Below are 27,446 nucleotides of genomic sequence, written 5' to 3' on the forward strand. Positions count from 1 at the left end.
CTAGATCGTCCTAGAGCATTCAGGGTCAAAGAGATGAATTATGTAGTAACCATATGCATAGGTTCTTGAATATTATCTTACAAATATTTGACCTATCCGGATGTCAGAAATCATTGCTAGATGGTAACTTTGATTAATGTAGAAAATGGTTCTTGTACTACCAGCTTAGTATTTGAACTTGTGGAGTCACGCACAAAGTCAAGCGATGTAGGAAAAAATTGATCTAAGTCTATATGTTCAATTTGAAAGTACATAATTTGATTGAATAAATAGATTAATTTGATTAAAAATTAAGTTATGGATCATATGGGATTAAATAGTTGACTATATCTAGCTAGCACTAGACATGAGGTTCAGATTCAATTTTGGAGATGAACAATATTTAATCTATGATACAAAGAGTCTATGAGAGATTGAATTTAAATATTAATTAATTTCAGATTAAATCTGATTTAATTAGATTTAATTGGATTAAAAATTTAAGTTAGACTTGATTCTAAATCTTAAAAAATTCGAGATTGACAGTCTATTTGAAATTGATTCGAATCAGGTTTGAATTGGATTCGAATTGATCCATATTTAGATTAGATCCTTATAGTCTATTTTTACTGAGACTCTCTCTCTCTTCATGGCTGACCAAGAGATGGTGGGGTGCTGCATGGTGCCGCCTCACACTTGAGTGTAGGTGTGGGTGCATGAGGGCGCCTAGTTAGGCACCAATCTTTTTTCCTTTAGGACTCCTTCTTTGATAAGTTATGGATTAATTCAAAACCTATTTGAATTAAGAATCCTCGTCTTATGGGCCATAGAGAATGATCTATAAATAGAGAAGACTTTTAACTATCATAGCATAATAATTAGATTGTGTGCTAAGATGAGAAAGAGAGAGAGAGGAGGTGTGAAGGAGGAGTAGGTGTCACCCTTGCTCTTGGCGTGTTCTCCCTTTGGGAGTTCCTCTTCTCCAAGGTGTGAAGGCTCTTTAAGGGACTGCTCTTGCTGGTGTAAGGCATCACATCAGTGGTTTTCTCTCCTTCTTTGTTGTCTTGTGAAGGTGCATCAATTCAAAGCTTCATCTTGCTTTCCTGCGAAGTTTGGCATGCATATAAAGTAGAAGATTTGTGAATTCAGACCTACGCAAGGCATTGGATTCAGAATCTTTAGAAATTTGATCTCTATTTTGCTACGTATCAGGTAAAGATCTAATTTTTATTAAGTTGTTATAAAAAAATTTTAGATGCTCCTTAACAATCCCTCCTCAGAAACGGATTTCTTTTCCTTCAAAAACACCGAGGCTAGATATGATTCCTTCTCTTTTTCTTCAGATGCTATTGGTCTATTGTTCGTGATGAAATAGTGGAGGCTATTCAGCTATTTTTGATTAGAGGTCATATGCCTGTAGCTTGAAAGTAGACCTTCATTATCTTTCTAAAAAAATTGGATGCCTTGGAGCTAAGTCACTTTAGGCCTATCAACCTACGCACTATCTTTTACAAGATCTGCACCAAGATTATGGTGGGTGGATGAAGCATTTCCTTATTTCATCAGTCCAAGTAAGATGCCTTTGTCGGGGGGGAGGTAGTATCTCTGACAATGTATTGATCATGCAGGAGTTCATACATGATCTTCCCAAAGATCCTAGCCATCAAAGTCTTATGGCCATCAAGCTCGATATAGAGCGTGCCTATGATCGAATGTGCTGGGACTTTCTCTATCGAGTTCTAGAGAGTTTCAGATTTTATAATCATTGGATCAACTAGATGAGGGAGTGCATCCATGCTTCCTCATTTGCCATCTTGATCAACGGCACTCAAGTGGATTTCTTCCACTCTACTGTTGGTCTTCATCAAGATTGCCCCTTATCACTATACCTATTTATTATTTGTGCTCATGCACTTTCCAGAGCATTGCAAGTGGCAACTCTTGATCATGCCATCGAGGCCTATCAACCGACACCAAGGGTCCAGCTGATCTTGATTTGCTATTTGCAAATGATTGTCTATTGTTGTGCCGAGCCAGTGTCTGAAATGCTATGGTTCTTCATAGGATACTAGAGGATTATTGTGCTACTTCTGGTCAAATGGTGAACCTCCAGAAGTCTTTCATCCACTTCAGTCCGAAGACCAAGGCTCAACATAGGTAGGTGATTCGAGAGCTCCTGCGCATTATGGAGTGGGATGGGGCCCTTCGCTACTCAGAGGTTCCGATCATGGGGTGGAGGCTTCGAATGTCTGATTGCTTGGAGATGGAGGTTATGATCAGGGAGTATCTTGAGGGTTAGTAGTCAAGGGCTCTCTCGATGATGGCCAGGATTACTCTGGTGAGATTGGTTCTCCATGCTATTCTGATCTATTTGCTGTCTCACATTATTTTACTGAGATCTTTTCTCTTGAAGCTCGAGCAGCTCTTCAGAAACTTTTTGTAGGGCTCACATGGTGGAGATAGTGTTGGAATTTGAGGTTTGGTGCATACATGTGTGTTTCAAAATTTTTATTTTCTAAACAGCGCAGTGAAGAATAAGATTAAAATACTTTTAATCTAAATTTTGCATACATAAAAATATAAAACCACATAGATCTATTTCATATGCTAAAATTGATATATGCTGAAATTTAGATTGTGATCAAATCTGAAAGAGACGAGGCTCTCTGTTAGCCATACAAGTATCTAGCCTCTATGAGTATCTACTCGGGATCAACCTAAAATAGCCCTCTATAATCAGAATTTTGATTCTCTAAAATTCAGCCTGCTGAATCTAAACGAAGTATGGATCGCAATCAACACTTGATTTTTCTCCTTAATCTTTTTTTTCTCCTCTTCTCTAGAATTCTTTCTTGCTATGTGCTGCTACCAGATACTAAAAACCAGCAAGAAAGAGGCACCCAAACTCTTTTAGGTGTGGAACTCTTTGGGATGCGTGTCCCAAAGAAAGGGTGTACAGAACTCCAAAGAGAAGAGAAAGGGAGAGGAAGAGAGGGCGTGGAGAGAGCCTTTGGGTGTGAGGGGCTATTGGTTTTGATGCTCTAGAGATCTTAGGGGAGGTCTCTTTAAATAGGCATAAGGATTGAATCCTATTCAATCTCATAATATAAGTCCTACTTGTATTAGGATTTCTATTAACTTAAGTTATCCAACTTACATTAGGAAACCCATTAGGCGCCAACTATTGGAGCTCTTGCACCCATAATTAGACATCCTCTTTTGCACCCAAGAGACACCCCATACAAAAATCAAAGGCTCTCTAATTAATGGACATGTCCAAATTGATCAAATTAAAGTGGCGCCCCATAAAAACTATCAAAGAGGTTCATAAGAGACTTGCATCCTTAATTTATATGATCCATAACCTTAGACACCCAATAATTAGATTCTCATGAATCTTATTCATGTAGTTATTAGTAAGTAATTAAATTAGAATTAACTTATCAAATAAGTAATCCCAACGGATAGAGAAATTGGGTCCAACCATGTGCTAGCAAGGTTACCATAAACCCAATAAATTTCTCTAAACCCAATTGACACTACATAAGTTTAATTTTTTATTTTAGGCCTAATCTCTTTGTTGTGTGACCCCATAGATTCAGTTCTATCTGGTAGTGAGATATACAATGATCTCTATCATCATATCATTGAAACTCTTTTAAATGGATCGAAACAATTCCACTCTAACTCAACAAAGATTATCGATCCGCAACAATCCTAGTGAGATCTCACAATCCACCAGTGACACCTAACAGTATGTAGTGGCAACCCAGTAGAACTGAATGAACCTCTAGATGTAGTTAATATGTGATTTAGTCGCTTTATCGTGAGTCCCGATTAGATGACAGATCATGGATAAATCGTCAAACCTTAACATCGATCATATGATAGATTGATTAGCTCAAGTCCAGTTGTGACTTCTATAGAAACTCTTTTCCATCAATCACACTACTGTGGCCACAAACTCTTGGACTTAGTCTCTCAAATCCTATAGGACTACTCCTCTCTATCAAGGTGGATAGATCCTATCTTGATGTACATCCCACTCCTATAGTAGATAAACTATCGCCAATATCCACTACCAGAGCTCATTGAGACCCATATTTATGTATCAATCCAACTCCAGCAGCCTCACTACGAGTAGCAGTTCCATCTCAAATCAAAAGACCAATTATACAACTATGGCATCGAGACAATCACTGACGATTGAATAAAAATCCAAATAATCTCTTGTATGGTCACACTTAGTGCCAGTTGTTCTCTAACAATTACCCGTACTTATCGTCCTATGTCTCTACATAGTAAATTAGAGACCCATCTATCTTGAAAAAAGTAATTTGTGTGCCAATTTATCTGGATCTATCATCGCCCTCATGATGATTCTACGACTGGAAGCCTTTAGGAATTAAATACATGTTTCTAATTTTCAACATTTTGAGAATATGTATCGAAACTAATTTTATGGACGATTCAAGGATACATTACACTTGAATAAAAAAGAATTTATCTCTTTTATTAATCATATCAATATATTAAGTATAAATTTGTGTCCTAGATATATTACAATGTGTCAGCCATATTGACTTCTAGGACATATATCTAACAATTTCTCACTTAGACTAAAGTCAATTGGCTACAAATCTAAGTCCCATCTTTACAAGGTAGACTTTCATTTTTGGTTGGCTCAATTGTTTAGTCAGTGAGTCTGCCACATTATCCACGGAGTCTACTCTTCGCACCTCGACATGTTTCTTTTCGAGGTAGTCGCATATAATATGATAACGTCGCTCAATGTGCTTTGATTTTTGATGAAACTTCAGCTCTTTAGCAAGTGCTATGGCTTTATTGTTGTCGCAGTATAGTGGTATGGCATCCGATGTCATAACCCCAAGTTCCGCAATAAACTTTTTGAACCAAAAGCCTTTCTTCACAGCATTCGAAATAGCGACATACTCGGCCTCTATGGTCGAATCTGCTATGATGGATTGCTTGAAATTTTTTCAGCTGACTGCATCACTATTGTAAACAAACACATACCCTGATGTAGACTTTCTATCATTAGGATCAGATATGAAGTCTGAGTCAGTATACCCCTCAATTTGTAAGTCAGAATCACCTACAAAGATCAAGAACAAATCCTTAGTCCTTCTCAAGTACTTAAGAATGTTCTTCACAGCTATCTAGTGCTCCTCGTCTGAATTCGACTGATACCTGCACATGATACTCACAACAAGGGCAATATCAGGTCGAGTACATAGCATGGTATACATGAGGCTTCCTATTACCGAAGCATAAGAAATCTTACTCATGCGTTGAATCTCTTCAGATGTGGTCGGACACATCATCTTGGAGAGACGAATACCATGCCTAAGAGGTAAAAGACCTCTCTTAGAGTTTTTCATGTTGAAGCTCTTCAACACCTTCTCTATATACAGCTTTTATAATAGGCCAAGTATCCATTTAGGTCTATCCCTATAGACTTTTATTTCGAGAATATAGGATGCTTCCCCTAGATCTTTCATGAAGAATTCTTTGGACAACCATCTTTTGACCATGGTTAGTATGGGAATGTCATTCCCAATGAGGAGAATATCATCCACATACAATATGAGAAAGGTGATTGCACTCCCACTGACTCTCTTGTATACACAAGGTTCCTCTTCATTTTTGATGAAATTAAACAATTTGATTGCCTCATCAAAACGATGATTCCAACTTCGAGAAGCTTGCTTTAATCCGTATATGGACCTTTGCAGCTTGCAGACTCTGTGATCACCATCACCGGATGTGAAACCCATAGGCTGCTCCATATAGATATCTTCCTCAAGATATCCATTTAGGAAGATAGTTTTCATATTCATCTGTCAGACTTCATAATCGTAATAAGCTGCAACAGCAAGCAAAGTATGAATGGATTTCAGTATGGCTATGGGCGAGAAAGTTTTCTGATAGTCAATGCCCTTGCGTTGACTATAACCTTTAGCCACAAGCCTAGCTTTATAGGTCTCTATCTTACTATTGGCACCTATCTTCCTTTTATAGATTCATTTACATCCAATAAGTACAATACCTTCAGGTAGATCTACTAAAGTCCAAATTTGGTTCGAGTGCATCGAGTCAATTTCTGACTTCATAGCATCTAATCATTTTTCAAAATTGATGTCAGACATCGTCTCGTCAAAGGTATTGGGATCATCACTATGACTCCTATCTCTCATAAGGAATATTTTCTTTACTTCCTCCATAAGCATACCCATGTTCCTTTTAGGAGGTCGGGAGATCCTGCAAGATCTACGAAGTGGCAGAGGAACATCAACTACTGACTCATAGACTACGGGTTCTTGAAGATCTATAGCTCTAGACTCTTCAGAGACATTCTCTTCGAGTTTCACTAACCTTTCACTGTCGCCATCCTAGATAAACTATTTTTCTAGGAACACGATATTTTGACTCACAATCACATTGTGATCTTATGAAAAGTAGTAGTATCCCATGGATTCTTTTGGGTACCCTATAAAGCGAGCTATAATAAATCTATCCTTCAACTTTTCTGCCATCTGTCTCTTAACATAGGTTGGACATCCCCAAGTCTTAAGATAACCCAGACTCGGCTTCTTACCGAACTATATCTCATACGATGTGGTAGGAATAGACTTTGAAGGAATCCTATTCAACAAGTAAATGACAGTTAACAAGGCATGTCTCCAAAGAAATAAGAGTAGATCAGTGAAACTCATCATGGACCTGACCATATCCAATAAAGTTATGTTCCTCCTTTCGGATATCCTGTTGAGCTGAGGTGTTCCAAGAGGGGTCCACTGAGAGACTATGCCGTTGTCCTTAAGATATTTCAAAAATTTTTGACTAAGGTATTCACCTTCTTGATCAGATCAAAGAACCTTAACGGATTTGTCTGTCTATTTTTCTACTTCATGCCTGAATTTTTTGAACTTTTTAAAGACCTCAAACTTGTATTTCATTAGATACACATATCCGTATCTAGATAAATCATCGATAAAAGTAATGAAGTAGGTGTAACCACCTCTGACCTACACATCAAATGGTCCACACATATCAGTGTGTATCAGGGCAAGTAGCTCTGTGGCCCTTTCCCCATATCCTACAAAGGGTAACTTGGCCATTTTTTCTCGAAGACAGGATTCACAAGCTAGATATGACTCTGGATTAAGGGAGCTACGGATCCCATCCTTTTTCAATCTATTTATCATGTCCTCTCCAATATGGCCAAGTCTATGGTGCCACAAGTACTTCTGATTAATCTCATCTTTAGATCTCTTTTGACCTACGGCACTCACTATTTGCTCGTTTAGGTTCACATTCGCATCAACATATAAGTGATAAAAACTATCAATTAAAAGATCCCATACAACTAATTTATTTCATAAATAAATAAATAAATAAATTTTTATTGAAACAAATTTTAAAACCTTTCTATGCTAGCACAGACACAGAAATTAAATTCCGACTAGCTATAGGAATATAATAACAGTCTTTCGAATCTAATCTAACGTTAGACAATAATTGAAGAGGATAAGTACCAACGGTCTCGACAGCAATCTTTGCTCTATTGTCGATCCAAAGGATCATGTCACCTTCCCTCAACCTCTTACTTTCTATCAGACCCTGCATTAAGATACATGTATGAGCACTCGAGCCAGAGTCCAATATCCAACTAGAAGTAGAAGAAACCGTAAGGTTAAATTCTATTACGAGTATACCTTCGGAAGGTTTATCATCCTTTTTGATCTTTAGGCTCTTCAGGTATTTCAGACAGTTTTTCCTCCAGTGGCATTCAGCATGACAGTGAAAACACTTTTCCTTTACCTCAGCCGCGTTTGGACCATCTTTCTTTGGCTTGCTCTCTCTCTTCTACTTTTTTGCAGATTTAACTTTCTTTCTTTTAGTAGATTTTCTCTTAGAAGAAGAAGTCCGCTCCACAGTGAGAACAGTGCCCCTTGAACTCATCAAGGTACCCTCTGTAGTGACCAACATGTTGACTAGTTCGAAAATAATGCAGTCAAGTTTGTTCATATGAAAATTCACAATGAATTGACTATATGAACTGGTAAGGAATTGAAGGATCAGATCCATCTGTAATTTCTTTTGCATATCCAGTCCGAGCTTCTCTAGCTCCTCAATGTCCTTAATCACTATCATACAGTGCTTATGGATAGACTGCCCCTCGCGCATCTTCAGGTTAAAGAGTTTTTTGGATACTTCGAAGTACGTAGTATGGCTTTGCTCACCATACAACTTTTGCAGGTGAGTGATCATAGCCTAGGCAGTGGGCATATGCTCATGCTGGCTTTACAACTCGTTTGATATGGATGCCAGCACATAACACTTGACCCGACTGTCTTCATCCGTCCACTTCTCAAAAGCAGCTCTTTGCTCAGTAGTAGGACGGTTTGGCAATACAACAAGATCCTGATCGAGAACATGGCTTAACCTTTTTAAGGTCAGCACAATCCTGAGGTTTTTGAACCAGTCTTTAAAATTATTATCGATCAAATGATTGGTTTCAAGGATGCAAGCAAGAGAGTTTGAGGCTGACATGATGGTTTAACTGTAAGAGTAGAGATTCAAGTTAGACTTTTGTACTTAATATTTTAATTTGCTTCTAGAAACTTTAAGATACAAATAATGACTCCCACTAATTTTTTGGATCCTTTCACTCCCCTGAAAGGAAACGAAAATCCTAATGCGATAAAAGATTCTTAGTGGGTACTGCGGTCCCACTGATGACATGCACATCGATGCGTAGGTGACTCTTTGCCCAAATACTTCACTAAGTATGTTGCAGCAACTTGGTCTCTAAGTTATGTGGGCTCATCTAACAGTTATTGTCCACACTTCTTAGTTAAGTCTGATCCACTATTCACAAGCAGATGCAAGGTCGTCATTGGGTCCCTCACCTAACAGTTATTGAGCCCAACCCCATCTTTACCCTAGAGCAACTCTTTGCTAATAGAGTGGTTACGTGTTCCCAATGCAACTGAACTACTGTGACCAGCCGAGAACAATCAACACCGATAACATGTCCGTACATCTATAACGGTGGAAGATCTATGGCCTTAATATTTATGGAGAGATTTAGGTTTAGTTTTTATTTAATCAGTCATCATATGATCGATCTAACTAACATGGGCTAAACCAGATTGCTAAGCAACCTAATTCAAGGCCCAATCTTCCAAATTGATCAGATCAGTGAAGATCGGTGGGGGTCCCCCCGTTGTCTTCCTAAGACACCAATAAATTGGCCAAATTGGCTAACGAAATTAATTAAATAATCATGTCTCATTAACTTGCCTTAGACACCAATAAGTCGATTGATCATAATCGGTTAGCTCAAGTGAATCGAGCTCAAACCAACGAGCCAAATTAGATCCTTAAGTTAATCGATTCTACATATAGAACTCAATCGATTTGATCAACAACAATTGTATGATTATTAACTTAATTAATCTAACTAAATTCAACACTTGACTCAGTTTGATCAATTACTTAATCGAATTAGACCCATATGACTCAAATCAAAAACTTTAGATGTAATCCTGTTACATAACCTAATTTTTGATTTTTTTATGACAAAAATCCTCATGCACAAACACAAATTTTAGATTCTAAAATCATATTTCAGATCTAAATTCACTGCATAAAAGTAAGTTTTAGAATATGAAAATAATTTTCAGATTTTAGCATACAAACATATATCATATATATGCATGTAAAATCAGATCTAAATAAAATTTTAGATCTTAGCATGATGTCATATATCTCATATACTAATCATGGATCAGATTAAAAATAAATTTATGATCTAAAAATATAATCATATATCACATATATGTATTAAAATTTAGATCATATAAAAATTTCAGATTTTATGCATGCATCTATGTATCACATGAATATAGATTAGAACTCTTTCTAAATCAAAATTCAGATCTATGCATATAATTATATATCATCTATATATTGTAATATTAAATCTAAAATTAAATTTTAGATTAGTTGATCCATCTATACATCTCATATATCAAAGAAAAAATTAATTTTGAAACTTTTTCAAAAATATGTATGTCAAAATTCAGTATATGAAAATCCGTGGCTCTGATACCACTGTTGAAATTCAATGTTTGGTGCATGCATCTATGTTTCAAAATTTTTATTTTCTAAACACCATAGCGGAGAATAAGATTAAAATACTTTTAATCTGAATTTTACATGCATAAAAATATAAAACCACATGAATCTATTTCATATGCTGAAATTGATATATGCTGAAATTTAGATTGTGATCAAATCACATATCTGTTTCGCAATTTCTTTCTTCAAAATTGAATCTGAAAGAGACGAGGCTCTCTGTTAACCGTACAAGTATCCATTCTCTATAAGTATCTACTTTGGATCAGCCTGGAACAGCTTTCTATAATCTGAATTTTGATTCTCCAAAATTTAGCCTGCTGAATCTGACCAAAGCCTAGATCGCGATCAACACTTGATCTTTCTCCTTGATCTTCTTTTTCTCCTCTTTTTTAGAGTTTTTCCTTGCTATATACTACTATCAGATGCTAGAAACCAACAAGAAAGAGGCACCCAAACTCCTTTGGGCATGGAACTCCTTGGGACGCATGTCCCAAGGAAGGGATGTATAGAATACCCAAAAGAAGAGAAAGGGAGAGGAAGAGAGGGTGTGCGGAGAGCCTTTGGATGTGAGGGGCTACTAGTTTTGATGCTCTAGAAACTTTAGGAGAGGTCTCTTTAAATAAACATAAAGATTGAATCTTATTCAATCTCATAATACAAGTCCTACTTGCATTAAGGTTTCTATTAACTTAAGTTATCCAACTTACATTAGGAAGTCCATTAGACACCAACTATTGAAGCCCTTGCACCCATAATTAGACATCCTCTTTTGCACCCAAGAGACACCCCATATGAAAATCAAAGGCCTTCTAATTAATGGACACGTCCAAATTGATCAAATCAAAGTAGTGCCCCATAATAACTATCAAGGAGATTCATAAAGGACTTGCACTCTTAATTTATATGATCCATAACCTTAGACACCCAATAATTAGAGTCTCATGAATCTTATTCATGTAGATTATTAGTAGGTAATTAAGTTAGAATTAACTTATCAAATAAGTAATCCCAACGAAAAGAAAAATTGAGTCCAACCATGTGCTAGCAAGGTTACCATAACCCCGGTGGATTTTTCTAAACTCAATTGACAGTACATAAGCTCAATTTCTTATTCCCAATCTAATCCCTTTGTTGTGTGACCCCATATGTTTAATTTTATCTGGTAGTGAGATATACAATAATCTCTATCATCGTATCATTAAAACTCTTTTCAATAGGTCGGAATAATTTTACTCTAACTCAATAAGGATTGTCGATCCAAAATAACCCTAGTGAGCTTTCACAATCTACCAGTGATACCTAACAGTATATAGTAGCAACCCAGTAGAATTGAAATGAACTCTAAATATAGTTAACGTGTGATTTAGTCCCTCTATCGTGAGTTCCGACTAGATAGTAGGTCATGGATAAATCATCAAACCTCAACATCGGTCATATGATAGATTGATTAGCTCAAGTCCAGTTGTGACTTCTATAGAAATTTTTTTTCATCAATCACACTGCTATGGCCACAGACTCTTGGACTTAGCCTCTTAAAGCTCATAGGACTACTCCTCTCTATTAAGATCGATAGATCCTATTTTGATGCGCACCCCACTCCTATAATAGATCAATTATCGCCAACATCTACTACAAGAGCTTATTGAGACCCATATTTATGTGTCAATCAAACTCTAGCAGCCTCACTGTGAATAGCAGTACAATCTCAAGTCAAAGGACCAGTCATACAACTACAGCATTGAGACAATCACTGACGATTGAATAGAAATCTAAGTGATCTCTCGTATGGTCATGCTCAGTGTCAGTTGTTCTCTAACAACTATCCATACTTGTCACCCCGTGTCTCTACACAATAGATTAGAAATCCATCTATTTCGAAGAAAGCGATTTATACGTCAGTCTATCCGGATCTATCATCTCCCTCATGATGATCCTATGATTGGGAGCTTTTAGAAATTAAATATATGTCTTTAATTCTCAACACTTTGAGAATATATATCGAAACTAATTTCATGGATGATTCAAGGACACATTACACTTGAATAAAAAAGAACTTGCTCTTTTTATTCATCATATCAATATTAAATATAAATTTATGCCCTAGATATATTACAATGTGTCAGCCATATTGACTTCTAGGGCATACATCTAACAGATGGAGGTATTCATCTTCTGACATAAGATGTTGTGTGTCAGCCCATTAGTGAGGGGTATTGGGGATCCACTCCCTATTGAGTTGGCAGGAAGCTTTGATCACTAGACTTGCAGCTCATTTTTTGATTCAACTTGGTGGCCTCTAGAGTTCGATGATAGAGGTCAAGTATGGTCACGGGCCTTTGGAAGTAGTGGCCTATGCCGATCAAAGGTGTTCCTTCTTATGGAAAGAGATCTAGTCTCGCCCCCTAATGTGATAGCTCAGACCAACTAGATTGTGCATGATAGGCGGTCAACCAATGTTGTCGAGACCGATGGATGGCCAATATTCCACTATCTCATTGGTCTACTTTTATTAGTACGGAGGTGGGTGACACTCTACAGGTCCATGATTTGCTTCAACTGAAAGGGAGGAGATGGAATGCACAGATGATGAACTGACTTTTTGGTGGTCAGTTAGCTGACATGATCTTGTCTCAAGCGATTCTCCTTTTCTAGGGTTTGGATGTCAAGATTTGACGATCATCGTGTATGTTTGGGTCATGGCTAGAGATCTTTATGATCTCTACAAAGGGGAACCAGTCAGGAGGTTAGAGGGTGCTTGGATATAGAGGCTTGGAGTTTACCCAAGAGTTAGTTTGTTTATCTAGAAGGTCACTTAGAGACAACTTCCGACCAGAGCTTTATTGAGGGCCCACAGGATGGATATCCCCAATGAGTATTTGTCTTGCCGCTCAGATGAGGAGACATTTGAGCATGTCTTATTTCTGTGCTTGAGAGTGGCTCGGATGTAGCAGTTGGCAGACTTTCATCTGGCACCAATTCTGGAGGACTGGTTTGTTTGGGCCTTCCTAGACTTTCTACATTAGAGTAGGGAATTTAAGGACTTGATATCTACTAGCATCAGAGCCACTTATATTCCCCACCATATCTGGTTGGCCGAAACACTGATCTTTGTAAGGCGAGATTGCAGCTAGGCAGGATTGTGCTTGAGAGGGCCCTATCTTAGACTACCGAGATTGTGGATACTTTGCAATCTGGGTCGACACCTAGGCCCCCTCTTCGCTCTGGCAGTGCCTCATAGGGTTATATATCACCTAAGAGCCCTCACCCTCGACTTTTCTCAAAGTCAACTTTGACGGTAGTGTGACTAGTGGTGGTGGCGGTGCGGGCTTTATGATTAGAGGTCCAGATTCTGGGTTCATTGTGGCTGGCAAAGTTCATCTGCTCGACATTTCTATCCCCGATGCAGAGCTTCGAGCCATCTAAGAGGGCTCTCCTTCACATGTCTGGTGCTCAAAACTGATCAGCTGGTAGTGGAGGGAGACTCGAGAATAATGGTTAGCTGGATCCAAGGATGGGAGGGTTACAGCTACCTCCAATCCTCTAATCCAAAATTTCTAGAGTATGTTAGCAGCATGTGCTTCCATAGATATCATACATGTTTATCAGGAGGCAAATTTTGCTGCCGACTGGGTCGCGAGTTTTATAGTTGATTATTCTGGAGAAGGTACATAGACTGATGTATCTCTTTTGCCAATATCGTTTCGGGACATTTTTTTTTCTGATTTTTTAGATTATATTTATACCTGTTGTGTATGAATTTTATCGTCTTATCAAAAAAAAAAAAAAAGATGAGCATAAAATGTACAGTTATAATCTATATTTGAATAATATCTTATTAGGAAGGAAGAAGGAAAAATCTACCAAGATTAGCAGGAATATATGTTGAACTTTCTCTGATGGGCTTTTCTCCTCCCTGAAACTCAAATAACTTTTCCTTTCTCACATCGGACTGGCTTCCTTGACGGTGTGCATCTAACACCACCTTCAGCTTCCAACTCAGACTCAACTGGAGCTCCATATCTTAACGAGTCATGATAATCTGAGAACACTTATGTCGACAGTTTGACTTGGACTTATGGAGGTTTCGCTGCAACATTGTCTCAGTCATACAGTCACCCAGCGATAGCTTGGATGGTATAATCTCTGACCACTTGGACGAGGACTCGATTCCAAGACACTGTTACTCGGGTGGGAATTTACTTCATCCTATTGGGTACCTGTTACTCGGGTGGGAATTTACTTCATCCTATTGGGTACCTGACTTGATCTGATCCCCATGGGATGCAATTTATCATCCTTGGCAATTTACTTCATCCTATCTACCCCATCCCATCCCCAGTCTCTACCTACTGGACCCGTCCCTAGGCAAGTACAGCGCTAGTGCATGTAATAGCCCGGTTGGCTCATATCCAACCTGTTGCCATAGTAATTAATCCTCATTTTGGCGATTTAAAAGCTTTGATTTCGCAAACACTAGCAAAATCTACGTAGGATTGGTTCATATTCCAACCTATATAGGTTGGATGAGCATGGGTTTAAATCCCCAAGATAAGGCAAGTTTGACTTGAAATCCCACCCGGCCTCCGTCAAGGAACATGGTAGTTTCTAAGTATCTTAAAACATTAAAAGGGAATTGAAGCTCAAGATGAATGGTACTTACTTTGGTTGAAGTACCTGGAAATTTTGGATGCTGTTCTTTTTGAAACAGAGACAGAGAGACTCCACAGTGTGGATGATCTTGACAACCAACCAGATCAAACAACACTTCTTTGGCTGCAGCATACCTGGCAAAAGCTTGTCATAGAGGAGACCAGAGCCACCCCAAACCATTAACAATGCAATCTGACCAAGGCCGAAAGCCAGGTTCCCAGGTAGACCAAGCCCAAGCTCACAGAACAAGCACTTCATCTAAACAAGGGGCAAAATGAGGCAAATGAGATAATACTATCTGAGCCCCATACATCTTACCATCCACTGTTGCACTTTTTTACAGCTACTTTGAAACAAAATTATAAAAAAGATTTTGCCGTTCAGATAAATGACATTTGACAAAGGCATGTTATGTGAATTGTCACAAACTAGCATACGAGCTCCTCAAAAATGCCAGTTTCTGTTTACTCTTAATTTGAACAACAATTCAAGACTAAAATGGTTTGTATCACCAGTTCTGGTGACAGATCTTGATCTATACCACTAATGGTTTTCCACTCACGCATGCACCCCTTTACAATGAGGCACTCTCTTCTTATTCATGCTGTATGTGAGCTAGTATTACAAAGGAGGCTGAACCAGACTCGGGCCAGAAACATGCTCCAGCATAATAATGTGAGCTATTCTAATGACAATATTGATGGTAAAGAATCACCACGATGTTTACTTCAATCAGTAGCTGTAATTTACAATGGTTGGAGCTCTTGTTCTGGAATAGCAGCATCCACCGGTCTGTATGTTCTCGGACCTTCAAGTTTATGTCGCCAGAAATACCATATCAAGAGTGCTGAGAAACTCAACAACACAGCCACAGAGAACCCCACAATTATGGCCAGCAAATGTCGTTGCCACCATGTTCTGCAAATAGAATTGTAGGTAGCGTTAGAACTAGGAACTACAATTGTTCACTTTATTTCTTATGATAGATAACATGAGGCTCTTAGTTACCCACATAAACACCATAAATTTCATTAATATCCTCCACTTCAGCAATTTGCATATCAAGAACTATACATAGATGATGGATGAACTTTCAAATGAATCAAGATTGGAGGCAAGAACTAGAGAAGTAAGAGATGTTGGCTTCCAGAAAAAGGTCAGCAAGACAAATCATATGCCAATCCCATTCTGTATCTTCTAGATCTTTCATGATAAAGTGTATTACTACAAGGAACACAGCTAATACTTTCATCACTCTTGTTCCTGTAAGAATATTGTGGATTTAAATGATTTCACAAATTAATTCTCTCTACTAAATTTACTAGTAGGCTATTTGCATGGTTAGTAAATTTCGCATAACTTGGATCTTTGCTTTTTAGTAGTCTATCTACAATGGATATGTCTCATGCAATATGATTTTTGATCACAATATAATAGACAAAAACATGCATAAATTAGATATTAAGAAGGATTGCAAATAACATGAGTTAGAGAAGCATAATACTCATTCTAATGCCAAACCTTCAAACAAGCAAACCCAACTACGGAAACATAAACTATTTAAACTAAAGAAGGCATGAACTGAATATATTAACTATTAATCTGGGATTTAGTTACCTTCTTGATGGAGGTTCAACATTCCACTCAACCAACTGATAACTTCCAAAATTTTCAGGAAGACGAAGACGGTGCTCGGTTAAGCGAGAAATAATGCCCTGCATAAAATTGTGGTGCAGTTAAATCTTATATTTGTAAATCTGAAAGACCAAAATTTTATTCACCAAAAGATGCCAGATGAAAACATTACCATTGCTGTCGTATTGGAAATAAAATCAGCAGATCCTGCCGGAAAGATCGCCCATCTTATCAGGGTACCATTTCTTTTCCTTGTAATATTCATCAATTGGATCTGTAACCATTTAAACTTGGAGTTTTTATATCAGAGTCAGAAGAATCTCAAATAAACTAGAACATGTCTAACAATAATGCCTTGGAGACATCAGAAGGATAAATGGTCCTGCTCTCCTTATCAAGATTAGGAAGGTGCTTTCTTATGGATCAATGTTTTCTTCATGGCCAAGACTCAATGTAGAGCAAACATGCATGTTTAACCTAGGTTGAAGCTTTTCTCATCATATCCAAAACTAGAACATGTTTTATTTCACCTGATGTGAGCTGAGTTCTAACTCATGTGCAATAAGCTCTGCAAGTTCAGAAACATGGGGCTCAAGGTCTTCATATGTTACGTTCAAAGACATATCAAACGTTATAAGTCCAACTTGGAAAGGACCTGAAAAGAGATAAAAAAGACAAAATTTATCTGATGGCAAAATCCTAAGCATATTCTTCAACAAATTGCAATTACATGACACTGGATTGTAAAAGAAATATATACAAATACATATACATGTACATGTATATATGTATATGTATATGTCTGTATGTATGTACATCTGTATGCATGTATATTATATCATATAGGAACTTTTTTCAGTCATACTTCAACAATTTCACAACATAATAGAAGTATCATTACTCAATGCATAATAGAATCATGTGTTGCTTCCCATCAGCTTGCTATCAGTACCAAAATTCAATCAGCAGATTTTTTATATCAATTATTATATTCCGTGTTAAGAAAATTCTTCATAACTTTCTCACAATTTCTTCCTAGGCTTTTCACGAATCCATGCCTTCTCCAGAGTAGGGGCCTCATCTGGTGTATGCTGCATGTGCTATACCTTCTTCATGAGTTCAGCATCATTGTTCCCCTCCATTGACAATTAAAAGTACTCAAGAACATCAAATAATGCCTCATGTGGTCTCAGGCTCATTCTAACTAAACTCATTACTCACCTAATTTACTTCAAATGAAAACCAAAGAGTTGACCCAAGGCATCATAGATCAAAATAATTATCCCACCAAAAATACTCTACTTGTAAAAGATGAGGTTCTTGTCAGGCAGCCAAAAATACAACTGTTAAGAGTGAGAAAATCCTAACTTGTAATTAACAGACATAGAGTTGATGTTCTTGATGTGCCATGGTGTGTCATTTGCATATTTTCTAGTATTATATGACAAGACAAGAACAGGGTGGAACTTGCAATTGGAACCATCAGCTTTAGAGAAAAAAGTCCAAAAATCAGAACTCAGATAAAATATATGGCATGCCATTAAAGGCAAGATTTTGAGATACATGAAATGGATGACTAGTCAATACTGATGGCCAGGACTAACTGAGGTCATGATCTTGGATATGTAAAGATGAATGGAGAGAGATTAAAAAAAAAAAAACATATTTAATCAAGTATGGTGCACACAGATTAAGATGCTTCTATAGTGCAACATCATTATAACCTGCTATTGGTACTGAATGCTTGTCTAAGTTCTTGAGATGACCGTGGCAAAAAACATTGAAATAGATACATGTTAGAAGCAAGATAAGGCTATAAACAAATACACTAGAGAATGTATAGTAATCACACAAACTAAGCAAAAGTACTTGTAAACCAAGATTGCAAGGACACATGCAATGTTATGGAGAGCAATCAGGACATGTACCAAAGGTTGAAGAGAAAGGGATGGGTTTGGAAGATCTGGGAAAAAAAACATACGAGATAGGGGATATGTAAAAACCAGAAGCAGTAGAGAACACAACTCTTAACAATATTGGATGGTGAAGGAAGAACGAAGTTATTATGGTTACGGGTAGCAAGAGCAAATGTTTGTCAACTGCATGGAACTTATTGAGACAACATGGAAAGAATCTCTTTCATAAAGCACTCAACCATCATGTTCCTGAATCCCGATTACCCCAACTCTATGGTTGAAAGTTATCAGTCACGGCAAATTCCTAGACTTAACTGAGTCCATACAGTCACCAACATATCTTAAAAACTTCAAACAAGCATAATTTGGATGAATATGTTGGTAGGTGGACAGATTATCAACCTGATATAACATCACCTTGCAGTCCACTAGGAGCCAACGCTGGTGATATTTCCATGGTTGAATTTGTGTTATAGGAAGATGATGGCGCTGGTGAAGGGGCTCCACTGACATGCAGTCTTTCCCATAGTTCAGAACAGTTAGTCTTCCAAAACCCAATTTTTTGATTCTGACGATCGTAAGTTACCAGAGTATTGCGAACAATAATTCCTGTCAATAAGAATACCACTATGATAAGTTGCATAGACTGGCTTTTAAGCATTAAAAGAAAAGTCAGTTAGCATGGATTTACAAAGAAAAAATGTGGGAGAAGTGCATTGACATTGACAAGATATAACAGTGCTAGCACTCCAACTATATAAAACTTACAAAGGAAGCTGGCATATGCAAGCATCACAAGGAAAAATTATATTAAAAGGCAAGATCTAAGCCATCATACCTCCTAAAAGAGTTGTTGGGTCCTTTCCATTCTGAAAGATTCCCAGGCAATAAGCACCTTGAACTTTTGAATGCTTTATTTCAAATAACATAAGAGGAGAAAAGAGAAGGCATGAGCTATTATTGCATCAAAACCATTCAGAAAAGAGGCACCACCAAGTAACAAGATAGCAGTAAGTTAAATTTGCCTCAACCAGGCATTAAAATTGATAACAGCTTGCAAAATTACCCGGAACAAGTAGTTTTCAGGAGAAAGTGACAGCTTTTGTCTATTGCCAAATACCACAGCAACCTCTGGAAAGGTTTTCGAGAGTTGAGAGACATCACTGTGCACATGCATGTAAGATTGTTGACTTAAGACCTGGAAAAGTGGAATATATCTCTACAAGCATTTCAGAGTAACATAGTCATATTACTGGCATTACCTTCCGGCACCAGCAAAGCAAATGTCTTTGTAGTTTGGATCTGGACCACGAATTTGCTTAAGGGAACGAAGTTTGCTCATGATCTGTGAAACATGAAAAATCAAAAATATGAAAATCAACTGATTCAGCAGCCAATTTGCCAATTCAACAAATGTTTTTAAAAGACTATCAGATTCATAAAGATTGCATCTGCAGAATTTGTATTTAAAACATCACAACATTTTGTTTCAAGTGCTCATACTCATTAATGAGTAATGACTAAAATGCAAACTTGAGTATTTACTTCAATCTAATTGCAGGCATGTACACATTTTGAAAGAAATTGCAATCATTAAAGGTATCAATAATCATCTTCTCGACCTAAACTTGAAAAAGATGAAATAAGAAAAGAAGGAACCTCCAGAGAGACAGCGCTCAATAGACATATACATCCACAGTACAAGGGTAATCAATCTGGACAAATTTATTGTTGTCAAGACAATAACACTAAAAAGGTAATATAAACAAAAATGACAACAAAGAAAACAAGGCTTCGAGCATTTCACAGTTTTTGCTGAAAGCCTGCATAAAAGTGACATACCATACATGAATATCAAGTTTTTAACCAGAGAATCCTTGAAACCTATGGGAATGCCAGTCAGAACCAGAATCACTACAAAAACCATTGTACAAACAAAGCATCAACAACATGAAGTCTATGATATGGTGTTTTTGGTGCATGACATCCAAGGAGGGAAAATATTACATACAATGGAGGGTAAAATACCATCAAGAGTATAAACTTATGCCACAATAAGCGGAGAAGTCAAAATTTCACACGAATGACTCATGTCAGAGAATTACAGAGAGTATAAGAAGAATAATGATTTAAGAAGATGACAAAATTTGATTCCTAAACAACAGAAGAGGAAAATAGATAACTGAAAAAGGTGAGGAGATAAAACATATGTCATAGACTGCATAATAAATCATTGGCAGACATTGTTTTAGAAAAAGGCAGCCGTGGAAGTTTGGGCCCAAAACCTATACACCTAAGCCCTTGGTAACCGCGTATGGCATTTTGTGACCAGGCACCCACTGTATGGGGCCAAAAGCTGACATGGCAACCACTACAACATTGTAGCATTGTGTGCACATTAGATCATCGAGGGCTGGACCAGGCCAGCAATTAGCTCTAATTTAGCCAATCCAGCAGCCAATCATAAAAGGGAGATCAGTCTGATTCCATATCTGAACAGAAAGAAGAGAGGGAGAGTGGGAAAGAAGAGGAGAAAAAGAAGTGGCGAAAGTTGATGTTATGTGATTGTGGACATCTTTATTTTATGAATGATGTCATTATGCATGCTAGATGATGATATATTAGATAGGAGACCTTTATAAAATGCTGACATGATGCTAAGGTGTGAGGTGGATGATGTTATTATTAAATCATACATCCCCATTTTCACATTCCATACTATGATGTTTTATAACTTTGCCACTGATGTTTTAGTTTTAGCTAAAAATTGATGTGTAACAGTGATTAGTTGATACTTAGGAAGATACATGTTAACAATCCAACTTGGGTACATGGTGCTTGTCATGATGCCCACTATCCACTACATGCCTGCCCATTATTCACTTTTTAATACATTGTTAGAAGCCAGTTTCTTTCTGGACATGATGCATTTGCTCAAATTGCCTTGCATGCCATTAAAAAGAGAGGGGAAAAACCCGTAACAAGAGAGGGAAAGGAAGAAAAAGAGAGAAGTTAGCAGAAAAATAACTAAGTAAAAATAAAACGGGTGAAGCAAGTTACAAATGAAAGGTAAAACAGAAAGACAAAGGGAGGACAAAGAAGAGCGATGAGTGTGACAGGTCACGATGGGAATAGGGGAAATAACTAAGAGTGAAATGAAAAGAGGTGCATAAATGACATAGTTCTCCATTCTTTAGGACAAGATTTGATTTAACACTATCATCAGAATTTGTATTGCAATCCGTCAGTCATGCCAAGACCACGCCTATTTATGATGACCTTCAGTGCTTCCTTTTGTTTGACGGTTGATTCCATTGGCATTAAGGCCATATCTAATTCTTGTTATAATGAGAACACACCTACTTTCATCACACAAAGATTAGAATATAATGTTGTTTGTACCTTGTTGAAATCATAAATTACTTAGCATGAATTGATTTCAACTGTTGTCAGCTACACTTGGCACAAGTCCAAGTGTCAAGGTACTCCTAGCATCCAACAATTTAACCTTATAAAAACCCAGCAATTTATAAATGCAATGAATTTTGTACCATTATTTATATATAACTGTTTATATATGTGCTGGATTTGATACTTAATTGACTTGTGAATGATACTATAGATTGAAAACATTTGTTTCATCCCAATTTTATGTTATAGATAAAGAAGAAAAAAATTTTACATTTCACTGGAAATATGTAGGCAGACCTAAGCTAAATTTTCTTTCGAGCTTGACATACTTAAAAAGGTTGTACTCTCAACATTTTATAAAACAACACAAAATATCTGTATTAAGTGTCAAGACTTTATGTATGTCGTCAAGACTATTTAAAGGTCAATAACATTAAGGAACTAAAAATTAAAGGAATGGAAACTTACAGCATCTCTAAATGCTACAAAAGCTTCTTCCGGTAGATATGCATATGTGGTTCCACTATCCAAGATAGTTCCATGCTTTCTATCAAAAATCCTTGGGTCCAATTGCAATCGCTTCCCAGCCACATGTATTTCCCTCAGCTCAATGTTGTAATATGGGCTGTTGCCATCCCGAGACTAGAGTAAATGTGGGAGATGTATCAAATGTAATTGAAAAGAAAATCCAGACATCTTATTGGTCCTAAAAGGTTGCAATAAAGAATACCTGCGGCCAGGATCTGAAGGTGAAAATACCATCTCAGGAGGAGCAGAGATACCACCAAGAACCATTGCACCCCCACCAACATCCATCCCACCATAACATAAAGAGAATGAATCATTTATTACACCCTTTTCAACAAGCTGATCCATTATGCTGAGCTGACCACGGCCCAGTCCCATTATGCCATCAGCATGTTGACTAAACAAATCACCAGTTTCAGAATTTTCGCAGCCAAAAACAGCATGCTGTGGCGTAAGTGCACTTTCTTTGCCAAAAGATATTAGGTCCTTCCCAAGCACCCCACTGCTAGAGCTCATTTCAGCATATTGCCTCTCATAAATACATTGTGTTTTCGTTTTATCACAGGTACAATCAATATTGCATTTTACTGGCTCGTATGTGCTTGACAACTCAGGTTGAAACCTCGGGTCCTAGACATCAATCAAAGTATGAAGCAAGGTGAGAAAGCAAGGTCACATGGGGCTTCACAAATCTGAAGCCTGATGCATGATATTATTTTAAAACCAAACAACTCAAATGCCAGGAAAACTTGATGCAGAACATTCACCATATATAGTCAATATGTCATAGAACAAAAATAACTTCACTTGAAAGCATATGCCCAAAAAAAATATTGCCTCATTCAATTATGTTCTATTTCATCTGAAAAGAAATTGTTTAAAATATTAATGCAGCATATGCATATGCCAATTCTCTTATCAAGGATTTACGTCACGATATTAGTACTTGCCCCGGGTCGGTATAGTATCGAGATGAGCAAGAACAGACTGGAAAGACCATTAACAGCAGGAAGAAGAAAAAATATAAAAACTTTCATATCTCAGGATGTCAGGCCATCCCAGAGTATCAAGAGGCCACCATTTCGGCCTATCTCAATCGGTACCAACCATGATGATTAGAACATCTCAATTCATGAGCGAACCAGTGTCTAGGGGCATCCTGTGTATTGCTTTCTCATCAGAATGGGATGATACAGGCAGGATGTGCTGGGTGCACCACGATGAGCATCCTTGCTTTTGTGGAATATTTAGTGACAAATGAAGTTAAACACATAGAAGATCTCTGAACAGATAAGTAACAAGAGACATTCTGGTCTTAGGTCACATTCAACCAACAAGAAGAGGTATTCAGATCATTTTCTCCCAGCTAAATGCATTTTCATACAGTCCACCTTTACATAAGCAATAAGTGCATGTGTAATTCCAAATATATTATAAATGAGGATATTAGAGCACATACTAAATCAGTCATCAATTCATATGTGATAACAAGACAAGCAGCTTAAAAGGTCAAGAAAATTAAAGAAAACTAGTATACAGATCACACACCAGCACAAGCACTAGGACATCAAGATGTGCAAACTGTGACTATCAATGTTCAGAAAAATGCATAGCAAATTCACGGAGTTAGAAACAGTTGGCAAAATTACAATATGCAGCACAAAAGCATTATGGGGAAAAAAACTCTTAAATTTCCCAAACTTAAAAATTGTTTTTAAGCACGGCTACTTAGCCATATATTTTCCTAACCCTATGGATGACATAAGTTTAATTTGGGAAAGAACATATGTTTTAGTGAACATAAAATATAACATGCTAATTGTTTTATTTAGTCCAACAATTTTTCTTCAAACTGAAGTGCAGGCAGAGTATACATATAAGTCATATATAAATATAAAATAAAATTCTTGACATTGTATAAAATGTTCTCTAAATCTTGCAGGCATTTCCCCTTCCAAAAGGTATAAGTAACATTTTACCCAGTGCCGGCCAGCCAATCAGCAATTCCACTTGTGTACTAATGCAAAAACTCACATCTTACCCAGAAAAAAGGGAAAATGTCCTCTTGCGATTTCAAAAGATGGATATGATGCCTAAAAATGAATGGGCCTGCCCGTTGAGATATTTAGGTGCCTAATAATCATTTGATATGGTTATATCCCTTCATTATGCCTATTAACTTATGAATTTGGTGCACTTCATTGTATCTCCAGTGGTTTTGTATGAAATCAACAGATATAAGGGAGATCAAAGAAGTTTCGGTAAATGAAAGATTCCTCACAGATAACTCGCCAAATAGTTCTTCCAGAATTTTCATAAAAAAGAAAATAAGGGAATGGAACAATGATGCTAAACTCTTTTCATGACCACACATCATTGTAGTCACTGGAGTAATGTATCAATTTAGAGATATATTTAAATTAGGTCAAGACAGCATTCTATAACCATCAGATGGAACTACTGCAAAACAAGAATTTAACTATGCACTTGAACGTAATGATAATAACATCTTAGTTCTATCATAAGCAAGTAAGATGGGTTTTCAAAGTTTAAACAAAGGGAGAAAACTGCCTACTACACCAGTACACCCATTCTACAGCCATGAGGCATTAAACATGACCAAGAAGGAGAATCTTTACATGCTTATATTTCATGAGAATTACAGTATCTTACATCTTAAAACTACCCTAAAGCTGAGGAGCTTACAGTATCCACATTTACAATGATATCCATACTAAATTGTGTCCTATCTCTTCAATCTATTCTACTATGCATCCTTCAAGAACAAAGAAACAAAAATCTACAACACATCGCGATCAAACACAAAATTTCATTGTTTTTTAATCTGCTTTCACAGTTACCAATTTGGTCTTTATAAATCTGCATTTCTTCACTTTAGACTTCTTGACTATGACATAAATCTCTCTTCATTATTGTGCCTCTTCTAGCCTTTAGTTGCAATGAACATATCATCTTCGACAATTTTTTCTACACTTTGTACCTCAGGCTTTTCCTCTGAATAAAGTATGGACAAAATATAATTTTTATAGTTCAAGAAAGAAGGCAAGAATTTGGCTGTTATCAGTTCTGACCATGAATAAATGTAATATCAATAAAGAATAGAATCTAAAGACTCATGTATACCTTCTATTAAACATCTATATAACAAAACTTCAGAGATGTTAAACTAGTCATAACTGGCTCTGTAATAACACATTGATGAAGACATATATGGCTAATAGTTAGAGTGCGTCTAAATAAGATTTGTGAATTTCACATTTTGAACATCCACGATACATCAATTAAATTTCATGATAAACAAGTAATCAACTAATTAATCAAAAATAGAGCCACTGGTTTTAGGTTATTATTTAGATTTAGTGAAATAATTTTGTAACCAAATTACTCCATCTAAAAAGCTAAAAATTAAGAAAAGGGAACAAAAACGGCTCCTTGCCTGATGATTGCCACACTGCTCGCAAGAGGAGCAGGGCACATAGGTGACAGTGCTCCCCGAATCCACAATCAGTGCGAATTCCTGAGGCGGAGTCCCGATATAAAGCCTGGTGGTGTAGTACCTAAGAAAACAGAAAAAAACGGGGGGACCCAATCATCCGAAAGGCAATCCAGAAATTAAAACCCACAAAGATAAAGAAAACCGAAAACCGATCCCAGATCCAAAGCGAGGATACGGCGAGTACCCGTTGGTGAGGAGATCGTCGTACAGCCTCATCCGGGCGTTGGCGGTTGAGAGCTGGCGGCGGCGGAAATAGCCGGCCTCAGCGGCGCGGCGAGTGGAATTGGGCGAAGAGAGGAAGAGCGGCAGCACCATCGACGGCACGCCGCCGCCAGAGATGTTCGGGCGAAGGGGTTCGGGGTATCCGGTGGCCCCGGCGCCGGCGAGGAGGAGAAGGAGGAGGAGGGAGAGGGAGGAGGCGACCCGATCCCCCTCAAGCGCCATGAAGGACCACCGGCGATGGCGACGGCGACGGCGATGCGACGGAGACTCGACGGCGAAGAGCGGAGAGAAAGGGGAGGGAGAGGGGGAGAGGTCTCGACTCAGAGTCCTGCCTCTGAACGAGCAATCGGGGTTTTTACCCAAAAAAAAAAAAAGGAAAAAAAAGGCAATCGGGGTGGATTTGTCTTTTATCCGATGTCAACGATCTCCGGGTGGGGCCATGTCCACCGACCGGCCCGCCCGCCCCGACTCGCATAGTAGGTAGAAGAATGGCCAGCACACCTACCGGGAATGTCACCCGTTTAGGTTCCTCCACTGACTGATTTAACGGGGCCCACTATGTACAGAAGCCTCGCGAGTCGAGAGTTACTCTGCGAGTCAGAGTTCCGAGTGCCTTAAGCTTTATAATTATAGGGTAGGTCCCACATTTCCACATAAGGATTGGCGGTGCCATGGCATAGAAATTTCCTCCGCAAGGTGTTGATTTTTCTCTTTCTTTTTTCTTTTTTTTGTTTTTTTTGTTTAATGAGAGAACCATTTTACGAAGAGAATGAGAAATACGGTGTCACAAAGTTGAGGAGGAATGCTGGCATGGTTCATCCAGTATGCATCACTAAAGTGATTTGCAATGAATGAGATCATGCAGTCCACTGCTCTACTTGCTTGCGGACACGCTTGGGATGCATGGAAAGAGGCCTAGCTCCTAGTTAGCCTCTGGATGTCCCAAAGTAGAGGATTCTCCTCAATGGATTGGGTTCGTCTCAAAATCCATCCAAACTACTTTCAAAGAGGAGATGGTTGACTACAAAAAAAAAAAAAATGGTTCACCCTTAAGGTGATCATGGCATGTCTAGTTCCTTCCCATGCCCTCCTCAACTCTGCCCATGGATGGAAATATCAAACAACCATCTCCTGTTTGTCACTATGAACCTTGACTTAACCTCCCAATCACAAATCCTGCAAATCTTTGATGCCATCAAAGTTAATCTCAAGAAAGGTTGGGATTTGAGAACTCAATACAACAAAATCTTTCATCAGTGGAACAATCATACTAGCATTTGTTGCTTTACGCAGATAAAAGTTCTCTTTTCATGGCATTTAGGCTCAAGTGCTTCTAAAAAAAAGTGTTATAAAATAAAATTATTTTGCTATAAATATTGGTGTTTTATTAATCTTTGGTGGCATATAGTATAAAATAA

General features: G+C 37.7%; 1 protein-coding gene and 1 pseudogene across 2 annotated transcripts; both read right to left on the reverse strand.

Moving 5' to 3' along the window:
* Positions 1-15,057, reverse strand: part of LOC140853966 (uncharacterized) — an 83,312-nt pseudogene extending 68,255 nt beyond the window's left edge.
* Positions 15,058-15,208: 151 nt separating this feature from the next.
* On the reverse strand, positions 15,209-26,376 carry LOC105058025 (aspartic proteinase 36). 2 transcript variants are annotated; one of them, XM_010940791.3, is made up of 12 exons: positions 25,991-26,376; positions 25,747-25,867; positions 22,492-22,919; positions 22,230-22,386; positions 19,613-19,695; positions 19,417-19,513; positions 19,189-19,261; positions 18,768-18,959; positions 16,965-17,089; positions 16,607-16,708; positions 16,417-16,514; positions 15,209-15,717 (listed from the first exon to the last, which is right to left on the reverse strand). In XM_010940791.3, the coding sequence occupies exons 1-12, from the start codon at positions 26,248-26,250 to the stop codon at positions 15,546-15,548; spliced, it is 1,908 nt and encodes a 635-aa protein (XP_010939093.1). In that variant the 5' UTR covers positions 26,251-26,376; the 3' UTR covers positions 15,209-15,545. The 2 variants fall into 2 exon arrangements, with proteins under 2 accessions (XP_010939093.1, XP_010939091.1); XM_010940789.3 differs by having other exon boundaries at positions 18,753-18,959.
* Positions 26,377-27,446: the final 1,070 nt, after the last annotated feature.

This window comes from Elaeis guineensis, chromosome 15, assembly GCF_000442705.2.
Source record: "Elaeis guineensis isolate ETL-2024a chromosome 15, EG11, whole genome shotgun sequence".
NCBI classification, from domain to species: domain Eukaryota; kingdom Viridiplantae; phylum Streptophyta; class Magnoliopsida; order Arecales; family Arecaceae; genus Elaeis; species Elaeis guineensis.